This window comes from Petaurus breviceps, unplaced genomic scaffold (assembly GCF_028583685.1).
Source record: "Petaurus breviceps papuanus isolate PSGF00001 unplaced genomic scaffold, PetGlider_PUasm1.0 90503, whole genome shotgun sequence".
Lineage (NCBI taxonomy): Eukaryota > Metazoa > Chordata > Mammalia > Diprotodontia > Petauridae > Petaurus > Petaurus breviceps.
In genome coordinates this window covers 2,227,634-2,242,307 of record NW_027187265.1, presented here as the reverse complement: position 1 = coordinate 2,242,307, position 14,674 = coordinate 2,227,634, and the positions used below count along the sequence as shown (strand labels likewise).

The window sequence follows — 14,674 nt, the reverse complement described above, 5'->3', positions numbered from 1 at the left end:
AAAAAACCATAAGATCAGGTGTTTTCTGTTAGCTCTCAGCCTGCAATCTTCTATACAGCAAGTCCTTACTGGGGTTCACACCAGCAATGGCATGGAAAAGAGTCTCTGTGGCTACTCCCCTTATTCCCAGATGGGAATGGATTCTTCTGGGATGGATTAAAGCTGGATTCCAGGCAAAAAGAGGAGGTCAGTGAACCATAAAGCATTTATTTCCAAACTATAAATAAAACTGCTCTCTGAGCAAAGAAGCTCTCCAGGTTCTGAGGTCCCAGCCCCTCCACCTTCCCCTAGCTGGGGAATAGTCTATAGTTCACATTTTCTTCCCATAGCAACCTTGATTAACCCCTGAATTATGACAATTCTGGTCTAAGAGGTCTTAGGGAACCAATCTAGGGGAACCAGCCCATTCCTCTCCTCTACTGTGACCCCTACCCAAGTCTTGCCCTTTTCAAGGCCTGGTAATGTATCTAATTCACCCTGATGGTCCATACAGTTCTCATTTGGTCCTGGATACCAAGAACACAACTATAACAGATATTTCACCCCAACATCTTCCATGTTGATACGTTTTATCAGCTGAGTCCCAGAGTCTGGGCATCATAGAGCCCACTGCTGCCCATCTGATGAGGCAGGGTACTTGGATTTGCCTACGTGGTTGGCTACCAATGGTGTACAAAGAAGAATCAGTGCAGGAAAGGGGTGCGATGGTTCAGGCCCTACCAGTCAGGCAGGTCACTGCTGCCCTTGGGCCACAAAGTACTTTTCTCCTTCATCCTCATCCTCCTCGTCACCAGGCTCCCTGTTCCGTAGGAGTAGCTCCAGGTCAGAGCTGGAGACAGGCCCTTTGTGGGGCTTAGGACCACTTTCACCTTTGAGGATGCAGGAAGAGAAACAATTACTAAACCTGGATTGGCCTTCTGATTTCCATCATCATCAACTGCAATAGAGGGAAGGCAACTATGTACTTGCTGAGGCACGGAGAGCTATCCGCCCACCTATTCTGTAGATGCCAGTGCTTCCCCCAAAGGGGTGGAAGTGGAACTAGGAGGCATACTTCCTGCATTAGATTAATAGCTTAAACTAAGAATTTGGGGGGCTGGTAAAGCACAATCCAGCAGGGATTACTGCAGGGAGCCAAGAACAACCTGTTCCATCCTCACAGGGAGGAAGACCACTCAAGCGGAAACCTACTGGGCACCTGGAGGATGCCACTGAGGGGCTCAAGACCCTGAGCAGCACTCTACATTACCTCTGGAGTTGAGGGCTTTGAGGGTGATGTGGAGGGATATCCCAGACAGACAGAGGGCAAAGCCCAGCCAGTTCAGGAGGCTGATCTGGTCTCCCAGCAGATGAGCTGCCAGCAGCAAAGTACAGACTTCCTGGAGGCAGAGAGGCAGGAAGCAAAAATGATTGGCAAGAGGAGCTGGCCCCTTTATTCAGAGGCTTCATATCAGGAATTCAAGTTTTTGGAATGGAACAAAACAGGACTGATAAGAAATGAAAGGCTGCAGAAGAGAAAAGTACTAATCTGCAGAGTAAGAATAACAACTTACATGTATACAGAGCCTTTTAGAATACAAAACACTCTGCTCACAGCCATCCTTTGGGACAAAATGTTACTATTCCCATTTTACAGATGACCATATGGAGACCCAAAATGGCTAAACAACTTGCTTAAACTCATATGGCTATCTAGTAGCAGAGCCTGGATTTGAACTAAGGCCAGTCCTCTTTTAATGACACCAGGACTGCGAAAGTAAAACAGAAACCGGGGCCACATAAGGATCCCTGTGAGCTGCACATTGACTAAGTTTTGAAATATGATATTATCTATGTTTCACTGCATTTTAACTTATTTTGTTAAATATTTCCCTTCTACTTTAATCTGGTTTGGGCTACACATAGGAAATCTCTCCCTGCCTCCCCTGACTGCCTCTACTGCTTACTATCCACTAAAATCCAGTAAATTGCATCTTTTTAAAAGATCCTTTTGGGAATCCAAAAAGGCAAATGGAAGCCAGAGGAGGAAGGGAGAGATACAGAACCTTTAGCTCAGGAAGTCACTGACAAGACCTTTATGTGCTATGTGGTTCTTCCACTAGAAACCTGAAGCTCTAGAAGCTGTTGGATATTTTTAACAGACTATTCCACAGGGCAGGCAGACCTGTGGCTCTCAGACTGATGATGAGCACAAATGTGCATCCTACACATCCACAACCCTATTGGCTAGGAGGTTGTCTGGAATAAGAGAAGAGCAACAGATTCTTGGTTGGAGGACTTGTTTCCAAATTCTAATTCTGACACTCTAAAGTGGCACTTTAGACAAATGACCTAACCCCTGTAACCCTCTGTGTCTTCATTTATTAAAAAAAAAAGGGGGGGGGGGGGGGGAGAGAAGATTACACCAAATGGTATCTCTAAGGTTCTTTTAAGTTCTATATCTGATGATCTTTGAAGACACCCCTGCCCACCCCCCCCACTCCCCCCACCCCCGGTAAAACAATATTTCAGGTCTATCCTAGTATTTGGACAACAAAGTTCTTCTCTTGGAAGGGCTCTCCCAGCTTCCTGGCCCTCTCATGATGTCGGGAGAGGCAGTATGGTATATAACAGACAGTATACTGACATAATCAGGAGACTCGGGTTCAAATCCCAGACTGAATAGTTACTAGCTGTGAGGCCTTGGAAAAGCCACTTCACCTCTGACCTTCAGTTTCCTCCTGTGTAAAATGGGGATAACAATCCTTATACCACCTACCCCATAGTTATTGTGCAAAATGTGCTTTGGAAACCTTAAGTCACTACTGAAGTGATCTAAAATGTTTTCTCATCCCTAAAATGGAGTCAACAATCCTTGTATTAACTACCTTAAATGATAGCTATTAAGAAATATGCATTATAAACCTGAAAGAGTTAAGTAAATGTGAGACAATGATCTGGCTGGGGACGCAGGGGCACAGACCCTGCTCTGGCTGGGAGCTGATGCAGGAGGCAGCATGCTGTATTTGCAGGCAGACAACCTGGCGGCTCTGACTCCCAGCTCTGCTCCTTATGTGATTCCTGGCACAACAAATCCCCTCCCTGGGCCTCAGTTTCTTTATCTATGGAACAAGGGAGCTGCTGACTAAGGTCCCCTTCAGCTCTAAATCCTACAACCTACCTTAAAAATCCCAGCAATGGAGAGGGTCAGGCTGGAGGTTCTGGAGACTAATAGGAACTCTGAAAAGCCCAAGCCAAAGGCAAGTATCCCACCAAAGAAGAGAGACCCAAGTACACCCAGGAGGATCCCTGGGTCCTGGAAACGGAAGATTTTCTCAGACGTAGACAAATGTAGTCCTGAAAATTATAGGAACAGAGACTGTAATGCCAAGTTCCAGCTGTGTTCATGCTCCTAAAATGGCTTACCCAGATTAGGTCATATAGGGAGGACAAGAAAGGGGGGTGAATTGTCATCCCATACACATCCAGAATGTAAGGTCCCTTAATGGCAGGAAATGACTTTTTGTTTTGTCTTGTCTTCCTAGCACCTACAGAAAGATGCCCTGGACATAGTAGTAACTTAGTAAATATCTGCCAAGTTGAATGAAATTTAAAGATTTGCCATTATCAACTGATATTTCCTCAGTATCAACTGTATAAATGGGGCTATATAAGATCCCAGAAAAACAGATCTGAAGCAAAAATAATGTAGTACAGATTATAAGTTTATAGATTTAGTGCTGGAAGGACCCTTAAAAGTGGTCTAGTTAAAAAAAAAAAGTAGTCTAGTTCAACCCTCTCATTTTATAGATGAGAAAATTGAGGCCCAGAAAAGTTAAGTTATTTGCCCAAAGCCACACATTTTCTGTGTAGCAGGTTTAGGATTCAAACCCAGATTCTCTGACTACAAATCCCACACCTGGAGAAAAGTGATCACTAAAAAACAGTAACTTCAGACAAAGGGTCTGAGAGGTTAAGGAGGCCATCTCAAGACTAAAGCAATAAAGGTTATTTTAGGGGCTACCTTAGCATCAATACCTGAAAGGAAATGCCCTTTTTAATTTAAAGATGATGGTCACATTTGCCCTCTATTCACATCAAATAAATGGTTTAATAATGCATAGTAATCACAGTAGCTGTGGTAAAGTAGAAAGAACACTGCATTTGCAGTCAGAAGACCTAGATTCAAATCCTACCTCTTTCATGTACCTCTGTAACCCTGGGCAAATTACTTAACCTCTCTAGGCCTCGGTGTCAATTCTAAAACGGGGTTAATAATGCCTATACTACTTACCACAATGAGTAATTGTAAGACTCAATAAGGCAATGTAGATAACAGGTTAAATAAAAGTCAGTAATTTATCCGGTAACCCCATAATCTATTAGACAGACAGAGATTGTCAAGAGACCTTTGGGCCTAGACTAGCAATACTGCCAACCATGCATTTGTTCTCTCTGTGCCTCTTAGTACAAAACAAGAATCATAGAATTCAGAACTGGAAGGAATCCTAGATGATATCTATTCCAATTCTTTTATTCTACTGATAAGGAAACTGAGGCTCAGAGAGGGAAAGTGACTTTCCCAAAGCCACAAAGGTATTAAGTAAGAGAACCAGGGTACAAACCAAATCCCTCTGATTGTCCTTTTCACTCTATCTTCTGTTCTCATTTACTTCCTGTTCAGGAGGGTGACATACAGGACACACTCAAAAAATACTTTTTCTGTTTATGCCTGAAATGTGCTTTGATTTTTCTGGAGCAAAATATTAAAAAAAAATTCCAAGCGGTGGTGGTAACCACAAGCAAACAGACTTCCAATGTAGGCCATCAGGCCTGATGCTAACTAGATTCAGCAGTACTGCAAAAGCAGCAGCAAACTGAAGGGAGTTTGGGGAAGAGCGTAAGTAACAAAGGCGCTTGGGGGATTAATTTAGCAGAAAAGATTAAAGGAACTAAATCCATGCAGCTTTGCTAAGTGACGACTAAGAGGGGCATTATGATGAGGGTTTGCAGAGATGTGAATGGTATAAACATCAAGAAAGGGAGGGGGAGCTCTTTGTGTGGCACAAGGTGCTGTAATGAAAGAATGGGGAAAAATTTGAAAAGGTAAAATTTTGGTGACATAATAGAAGCTTCCTGAACAACTGGGCTAAAGAATAATTTTGATATGCGATTGGAATAATTATAGTCCAACCCATACCTGAACCAAAATCTGCTCTACAACTTCATTGCCATGGGGTCATCCAGCTATTGCTTGAAAACCTCCATGATGGGGACTCACTAGTTCTAGAAGAGCCCAAGACATTCTGGACAGCTCCAATCACTAGCAAGTTTTTCCTCATGTGGACCTGAAACCAACCTCCCTGTAACTTCTTCCCACTACTCCTAGGTCTGTCCTCTGGGGCCAAGTCAAACAAGTCTAATTGCTTTTCCACATGACAGACCTTAGTACCTGGAGATAGTGATTACACTTTTCCCCTCCCCCCATACCAGGTCGTCTCTTCTCCAGGTTTTTAAACATCCATAATTCTTCCACTTCTCTCAGCCTCAGTTTCCTCTTCTGTAAAGTGAAGGGGGTGGGACTAGATTATCCCTAAAGTTGTTTTTCTCTCCCAGTTCTAAATTCCATGAATTCTTATTTGAACCAACAGAGGCCCAGAGACATCAAACTACCTGCATCAAATCACTAGCTGAAGCTCAAAGGTTTCCTACCTTTCTCTGGCAATTAGCTAGTCTATGCAGCTAACAGATAAACTGGTCTGGCTTTACATCATTACCTCATTTGAGAATCCTTTCAGGTAAGCAGGACAGGTAGCATCTATTACTCCTGTTTCAGAGGTAAAGAAGTCTTTCTTGCCTGCTCCCCACTCCCACACAGTTTGTGTCAATGTCACTGTAAAATGTGACAGCCAGAATTGAATCTAATAACCTTCTGGTTTGTCCAGGGTCCCTGTGCTTAGAGTAGAAATGTATGCAGGACAAATGATTCCCTGCTCAGTTTATGATGACAGGAATCTTGGGTAGTAGGCAAAAGCAGAGCTGAAGAAAAACCCTAGAATATATCCAATGGCCCTCAACTAACAGGAAGAGGAAGGAAGCTGTGGCAAATCTCAGGCTGCAAAACACCTTTATTCTCCCCCTGTGCCTCCTAGAAAAGCTGGCAACTGGAAAAAAAGTGCTCCTTTCTTGCTCCCCTCTGTCTAATATGACAGGCCAACATACCTTCAAAAATAGCAAAAAGGGGGAAGAGTCCCAGAAACATGAGTGGCTGCAGGTGGTACATGGTGTCAATAGGATTTTGGAGACCTGAAGAAGGGGGAGAGAGAAAATCCATCCTAGTTCCAGCCAGCCTTACTTCCTAATCCAAGCAGCCACTTCCCCAGAGCCATACCATCCCCCCCATGAGATGCTCTGAATATACTCACCTAGTTCCGCCTTCTGTAGGAGGATTTGGGTAAGGGTCCATCTAATTCCTCCAATGAATGAGGCACCTAGCACCAAGGCAAATCCCTCGCCATTGAACTGTGTGGACTTATAAGTAAACATGAAGAGGCCACCAGCAATAAGCAGAACCACCAGGACTAGTGCCGCCCGCTGTCAGGATAGGAAGACATTGTCTATCATCTTGAAGGACCCCAGTTGGAGAGCAGCAGCAGCAGGATAAATGGCTCATAGGATTAAGCTCAACCATCTCTTTTTACAAAAGAAGAAACTGAGGCCCAGAGAGGTAAACTAATTGCCAATGGTCACAAAAAACACGTATTAACTTTCACATAGCACTTTAAGGTTTGCAAAGTGCTTTCCTCACAAGAACCCAGAGAAGGGGGTAATACAAATATTACGTATCCCATTTTTGCAGATGACAAAACCAAGGCTCGGGAAAATCACAGCTAATGAATAATGCAACTGGGACTTAAACCCACATTCTCTGACCCCAAACCCACTGCTCTTTCCGCTACATCAAAAAAGCTTAATACACTGGAGCTATTTACTGCAGCCACCTCCTGGGGCAGAAAATTCTCCCTTCTGATGTGATCTTCTCCTCTGGCCCCTCACCCTTCAAAGCAAGAAAGTTGTGTGGAGAGAATACAGGGAAACCTAGCCTGACCCTGATCTACCCCACCACCTGGCCAACAAGCCCCAGCCCACTCTGTCTTCTTAATTCTTAACACTGGGGAAGGGAGTGGAGAGGACAGAGTGCAAAAGCAAACAGAGAAAGAGCTGAAGGGGAAGCTGAGGCCTCACCAGCTCCTCTAGCTTGAAGATCAGAGAGAAGATCAAAATGAAGAGGACTGCCGAGGACTTGGTCATTGTGTACCTGGAAGTGAAAACTGCAGAGTCATCCACTGCTATGGGGCCCATGGCCACAAGCTATGCAAGAAGGGTAGGAAGAAGGACAACACTTGCTTTGCCCAGGAGGGTGACTGGGAAGGTGAGTTCTACTCAGGCCAGCAGTGTAGCCTGGGCACAAAGGGCACCGAGAAGCCAAACCTTGTCCAGACTGACTGACAAGTGATCTAAAAGAGCTGTGACTAAGAGGCCTGTGACTATTGCCAGGAGGGAAAAGCTGCATCTCTGACATTGAGCTCTCCTAATTCTAGGAGTTACCTGCAGCTCAGCAAGGGAGCCAGGGCTGGGAGGAAACAGTAGGAGAGATAGGAATGAATTTTGTTCTCCTAAGCCAAGAATGAAGATAAGGAACAACTATCCCTCTTGTTTCTCCCCCCACTCCCCATTGTGCCCATTTCACATGATACTAATGCAATCCCATGCACGCCAGTCAGTGGGTCTTTTATCTGCAACTCCCTCTTCTTTCTCATACCATGGCAATGGCCAGTCTGTCTGGGTCCCCTGACTTCCCCATGCCGCCAAGACAGGCAGGCCCCAGGGCTCAGCACCCCGTATGCGCTGGGCTTACGGACGAGGCTGGAGTTTTCCAGGACAGCTGCTGGGGGCCAGAGAGAAGCTGAGAGCAAGGACTGATCCCAGAGTGGTGAGGCAGCCGGCCCATCAGTCGGACGTGAAGGCAGACACAAAGAGCTCAAAGACTGAAGGGAGGGTGGTAGGGAGCAGGCCGATACTCACAGTGAGACGGTGATGTACAGGAAGCTCCAGTTAGACAGACCCACGTCAAGTGCCGTTGCCAATGCTACAGAAAGAAGAATCGACCTCTGGAGATGACTGATCCCTTCCCTAGGGGCCAACCTCACTTCTGAACTGAGATCAGTTGCAAGAAGGGGCTGAGATGCGGAGCAAGGGGTGTGGAGGCCAGCACTTCCTCTACTTCCAGCTTACCCACTGGCCCCCAAACAGTAAGACTAAGAACAACTCATAGCTTTAAGATACTTTAAGGTAATACAACTTCCTGTAAAGTGGACAGAGGTGACAGAGCAGTGAAGTCATTATCCCCCAGGGAAGGAGGGAAAGGACCAGACCTATAGAGCAAACTCCCGATGTGAAATGCTTCCAGAGGAGCATCTGCTCTACAACATACTCTCAGAGAGTTGTCTGGGGCACTATGAGCTGACACTGCTGGACCAGGGTCCCATAGTCAATCTGGGTCAAAGGTGGGAGACTTAAACACAGAATGTGCTGACTCTGAAACCAGCTCTTTAGATGCTCTGTGCTCTGGTGCCTATCTGCATCCCCATCTGAGCCTGCGACAGCTCTGTGGGGTGGCTACCACAGGTGCTATTACGCTCAAATGAGTGAACTGAGGTTCAGAAGTTAAGACTTGCCCAGGTCCCGGTCTGAAGGGAAGGTCAGAGCAGGGGCAGTGACTGTCTCCAGGTCTTCTGACTCCCCAGCTAGGCCAGTACCCACCCCAGGGCCCACACCACCTGTGGACGTACCTGTGGGAGCTACTCTCTGGAGATAGTCGGCCCAGCTCAGCACCACTCGGGGGCGCTGGTGGCAGCACTGTGCCAGCGCTCGGGACAGAGCAGAGAAAAGGAATATCACTACGAGATGAAGCAGGGTCATGAAGAGAGGGAAGTGGAAACTCTATGGGAAATTTAAAATACAACTGAATGTCAGGAGTTTAGGCTGTAGAAAAGCAGTTTTTTCTACCTTCCCATCTTTCATGTGCCCCTATATCTTCTTCAGTCTCTCCTCTCCAACCTTGTACCCCCACTGCACCCACCCCCCAGTAATGGGTCCTTGTGTTGAGCACCATTGAGGCCCCAGAATTACCTTCATTAGCCATTTGTTGTAGAAGGTAATGCCAATGGAGAAGCAGTAATAGAGAAGTACCAGCCCCAGAGTCAACATCACCTTCCAGATGAAGGTCAAGCCGAAGGTCCACCTCCCCATTGGCAGCAACAGCAATTCCCCAAACACCTTTTTGTCCACTGATGAACGGGAGAGGTGGGAGCTAGCAGCTACTGCCCTGGCTGGGCTCCAGCCCTCTCACATGAAGCCAATACACAAAGCAGGAGCTGGCTGTGCTGGACCAAGAACTTCAGTGGAAACATCTCTTCTCAGTGGTAGTTCTCTCCCAGTTGAAGGCTTAACATGGCCATATGATCACAGAAGCTCTGGGCTATGCTGAGGACTCTTCACCTGAGTGGCTGGTGAACAGCACCTACCCTCACCATGGCTATCTGGATGCAGAGCTCACAGGATCTTGGATTTCTTGCTACAAAACAAACAAACAAACAAGAAAGAACTTTGGTTTCATCCATCAGCAGAACTATACATCTCCCACAAAGGTATGCAAATGTTCAATTTACATGCTTCCATAAGTATACTTCACCTCTGAAGTAATGAAAAGACTAGGGGAAGAACTTATACCAAATACCAGCACAAGCTCCCTGCCAATCTGATATGGGGCTGATGGGGAATATCTACACGGCACTGTGGATAGAGCACTGGCCCTGGAATCAGGAAGACCTGAGTTCAAATCCAGCCTCAAACACTTACTAGCTGTGTGACCCCAAGGCAAGTCATTTAACCCCGATTGCCTCCACCATACCTCGCAAAAAGTCTGATATAGGGAACAGTGTACCTTTAAATGGTCCAAAAAAACAATCTTATAGCAAGTTCTCATTTCTATGTTCTCTATTTCATGATCTCAAAATTTAAAAATATTTTTCTAAAGCAACCACCCCCAAAGCATGGTGCTCTGTCGGCCATGGCAACTCATAAGCCTAGAGCTGGAAGGGTCCTTGGAGGACAACTAGTTCAGCTTCTACAGATGAGAAAACCTAGAGTCAGGAATGTTCAATGATTTGACAAAGGTCACCCGGGTGATAAGGGAGAGAGCTAGGTCAATCTGACTTTAAATCTAGTGCTTTTTCTCTGAATCATTCAGTAACAGGTAAGAGCCATCTTAAGCCCAAGTACTGACTGTCACCTTAACTCTCTTCTTGTAGAACTGTACGACGCTGGTCAGTGACCCACAAGATAGGAATGCAGGGAACAAAGTGGGTTGACCTTTCTATATACAGAAGCTACTGGAGACTGGATTTGGTGGGCATTTGTAAAATGGGCCTTCTGGAGCCCTATTCCATCAATGAAAATCACCTAAGAAATAGCAATCAATCATAGGATTACAGATTTAGATCTAAAAAGGATCTTAGAAGTGATCTGGTTCAACATTTTACAGATGAGGAAACTGAGGTTCAGGAGAAGGGACTTGCCCATATTCACACAGATAAGCAACTAGAGTTGAGAACTGAACCCAGATCACTTGACTTCAAACCTAGCATACTTTCCTCTCTAAAAAACAGAATAAAATGGGACATCATAAATAAATAACCTACCTTCCCCTTAGTAGAATCATCTCCCACTATTCCCTTATATAAATCCTCCACCCTCTCAAACACCCCTTACACCTTTACTCAGTTTCTACCTGCTCACTTCCTAGGTTTTTTCCTCGTAACTATCCAAATTGTATTTGCTTTTCAAGGTTCAGCTCAAATCCCACAAAACCTTCCCTGACTCCTCTAGCCTAGAAGCTCCTCTGTTGTTTTTTGAATATTCATTTAACATTCCTCGAAGTCATCAAATAACTGCACTGGTAGAAACACAGAACTACATCATTTTACTCATTACAGAAAAGAGAACAAGAAAAAGAAAATGAATTGTCCACAGTCACACAGTGAGCTGGAACTAGAGTCCAAAATCTCCTGATTCCCAATCCTCAACAAGTAGTCAAATCTGAAGGCAACAGGATGGGGAACATCATGCTAGAATGCCAAAGCTGGAAACGATTTCATTAAGAGACTAATCCAATCTCCTCATTTTACAAAAGATTAAACTACCCAGAAGAAAGGAACTTATCCAATGTCCCACAGGGTCTTAAATAGTTCATCATCTTTTCTTGCACTTTTTTTCCTCCCCAATTACTTTGACAGTGTTCTCAGGTCAAGAATTCTAAAGTCTTTCCTTCATCTTTCTCACTATCTAGCACACAATAAACACTAAACAAACATTCGCTGAACTGGCACTAAATAAACATTTGTTGGCTGATAAAGCCTGCCTGGATATTGCAAAGGGCACTCAACTTGGAAAGAGAAGACTTTGCTGGTTCTGGGTAATTTACTTTCTAAATCTTAGGTAGCTTATTTCCCTTTTCTAAGGCCTGATAATTGCCATTTGTAAAGCTCAAGGTCTGGACTCCATGATCCCAGACGACTCTTCCAAGTCAAGGCAAGAAGCATTTATTGAAAGCCTACTATGTGCCAGGCCCCGGGCTAAGCGCTGGTGACTCAAAGACAGGCAAGAGTCCCTGACCTCAGAGAGCTTACAGTCTAACACTCCTGGGATGCTGTCAAATGGAATACAGTGGGTGGAGAACTGTGAGGGCCCATATGCTGGAACACCGCCCGCTTATCTGACAGGAGGAAACTGAGGTGCGGGGAGAGCAATGCCATTCCCCCCGAACTTCCAGGGCCTCCCCGGGAGAAGGGAGAGGGAGGAGCTGGGCGCGGCCACTGAGGGGCAGCACAAACCTGAGGGACCCCAGGGTCGGAGGTGAGTGTCCCTCTGGTGACGGGCCTGGCTCCGGAGGCCTCCCTGGAGGCGGCGGCCCCGCGCCAGGGCCCGGCCAGGGGTGAGGACAGGGAAGCTAGAGGTACTTCCTTCTAGCCCCGGGCAATGCCTGCAGCGCGCCGGACTCTCGGCTCCCCGCCCGGCCCCACCACGCCCTCGGGCTCCCCGCGGCCGCGGCCCGGGGCCGAGGCCAGGACGCCGCCCTCGCCTTCCCTTCCTCCCCGTTCCCTCGGGTTCACAGCTGTAGCCTCGGCCCCGGCCCCGGCCCCGGCTCACCTGCGGCCAGGCAGCTCTAGACGTGGCTCCTCCTGCCGGAAGTGCGAACCCGGCTCCTGCAGCCGCCATATTGGGAAGGCGGGGAGAGCACTTCCGGCGGAAGCGGTGCCTGCCCTCGTGCTGCCTCATTCCCACCCCGCCCCGGGAGACCCTGGGGTCGGGCTGGGTTTAGGACTTGGAGCTGGCGGAGGAGGGAGCCTTGGGGGCCGGGCATACTAAGCCAGACTTGCCTGGCGCCATCATTATGCTTACCCCCCAGTTCTAGACTAGGAGCTCCCTGAGGGCAAGGTCGTGTCTGTGCCTACTCAGATGGACCAGGCTCTCATTCATTGAGAAGTTCCCTCCTAAGCTGCTGATCGCACCCTGTCCCTGCTTGCCCACCTTTCCCATCCTACCTGTGACCTCCCATAAAACTGCCCTCCACAGGAGCAGGAGCCTTCCAAGTTTCCTCTGACCACGCCATCTTTTCTTCCTGGCAATTTCTTCATGATACTGAGATTGGCTGCCGAAATGTTCCTAAAATGACCTTCTAACATCCCTATTTCAGTAACCTCCAATGGCCTCCCATTACCTCTAGAATCAAATATAAAATCCTGTTTGGCTCCCAAAGCCCTCCACAGCCTGGCTCCTTCCTACCTTGCCAGTCTTACTCCTCCCCACGTACTCAGCCATTTAGTGACACCTGGCCTGCAAACCAGAGCACCATCCCCTGCCTGAGCGAGGGCTGTGCCCCCATGCCTGCTATCTCCTCCCTCCTCATCTCCTCCTCCCGACTGCCTTCAAGGATCAGCTAAGGTCCCACCTTCTGCAGGAAGGCTTTCCCAGTCCTCCTTAATCTTAGTGCTGTTCCTCTGATACCACCATTCGTCCTGTTTCTATCTTGTTTGTATACAGCTGTTTGCATGTTGATCCCAGCAGTAGACTGTGAGCTCCTTGAGATTAGGAACTGTTGGGGCGGCTAGGTGGCACAGTGAATAAAGCACTGGCCCTGGAGTCAGGAGGACCAGAGTTCAAATCCAGCCTCAGGCACCTAACACTTACTAGCCATGTGACCTTGGGCAAGTCACAATTGCTCAATTGCCCCTCCAAAAAAAAAAAAGGCAAAAAAGAGAGAAAAACATAGATTGGGAATTGTTTGATATTTGCTTTCTTTGTATCTCCAATGCCTAAATAAATGTTAGTTGCCTGACTCCTCCATTGCCCTCTTGTGTGCAATTCTTGTATCCCACATTTGCTACCATACCACTGGTTTCAACATTAGTAAAAGCATTTATATAGCATTTTAAAGTTTACAAAGCACTTTATATATGGCATGTCAGCAACCCTGGAAAATGGGTGCTCTTATTTTCCCCATCTTACAGATGAGGAAACTGAAAATGGCAGAGGTTGTCACTTGCCCAGGGTCAGAGTTAGTACTCATTTGAAGCAGGATTCTTCCTGTCTATACAGACCACCCCATGTTCACCATTCAATCCACTGTGCCACCTAGCTGCCATAATTTTAATAATATGTCTAATAGTGACTACCCTGGCTCCCACTGCCTATGTTACATTTCACCTCTTCTCCAGGGTTCTTGGTACCTTGAGAGGTTTGAGAGGTGTCTGATGTGCCTCAGCTTTCACTTATGAATTTTGGGGAGTTCAAGCACCCTAGTTTCATTTAACCAAGGAAGCTAAAGTATAGCAAGAACAAACATTTCTCCCAACAACTGGAGGCATAAAGACACTATACTTTCCTTGGTTTCTGGGAAGGGGAGGGGGAGGAGGAATCAGTTCACAGTTTGCTAAGTTCCTATATAGCCGAAGTCCCACCAACATCCAAGTCCAAAGCCTCCCTGAGCTCTAGTCCCAGCACCCTGCCTTCTCAGGCCTTCTCTGCTGGGTCATATTCAACATCTGGCCTGTAATCTTGGGTCCAAGGTCCCCATGGCTTGAGCTCCCAAGTTCATGGCATGGACTCCACATAGAACTGAAGAGGACAAATGAAACAGACCAAAACCCCAAGCCCATTTCTTGGGGACATGGGATCAAAACGGAAGGAGAAAGGTGACTCTGTCTCCCAACCACCACCTCCCGGGACCATTTCTAGCCATCCTGATCAGGATGCCACTGGATGGCTCCAGAGGAGAAAGTGAGGCTGGTGACTTTGCACAGCCTTCCCTCACTTAAAATCCAATTCATTTGCAAGTCATGGCATCACTTCCCTGATGTCACAGTCCTCTTCAAGAACGAAGGACAAGCAACCATCACCACCACCTCTGCTTCCCCTCACCCCCTAACTCCCCCTAGCTTAGTGTATGTACTTCCTGTAGGTGAGCAGGACCTTCAGTTATAGTCATGGACACCAGGGGAAAGAGTATTCCATTATGCCTTAGTCGGGTAGATTTAAAGACTCAGACTATAATAGGTGGTAGGGGAATGCAAGA

General features: G+C 46.8%; 1 protein-coding gene across 4 annotated transcripts; it reads right to left on the bottom strand.

Annotated features, from left to right (window-relative positions):
• Nucleotides 1–186: 186 nt before the first annotated feature.
• Nucleotides 187–12,359, bottom strand: SLC35C2 (solute carrier family 35 member C2). 4 transcript variants are annotated; one of them, XM_069062720.1, is made up of 10 exons: nt 12,250–12,359; nt 9,172–9,616; nt 8,832–8,982; nt 8,065–8,128; nt 7,225–7,297; nt 6,405–6,573; nt 6,202–6,285; nt 3,161–3,336; nt 1,250–1,379; nt 187–869 (listed from the first exon to the last, which is right to left on the bottom strand). In XM_069062720.1, exons 2-10 carry the CDS (start codon nt 9,289–9,291, stop codon nt 733–735), a joined length of 1,104 nt encoding a protein of 367 aa, XP_068918821.1. In that variant the 5' UTR covers nt 9,292–9,616; nt 12,250–12,359; the 3' UTR covers nt 187–732. The 4 variants fall into 4 exon arrangements, with proteins under 4 accessions (XP_068918821.1, XP_068918822.1, XP_068918824.1 ...); XM_069062721.1 differs by lacking the exon at nt 12,250–12,359 and adding an exon at nt 11,934–12,068; XM_069062723.1 differs by lacking the exon at nt 6,202–6,285.
• Nucleotides 12,360–14,674: the final 2,315 nt, after the last annotated feature.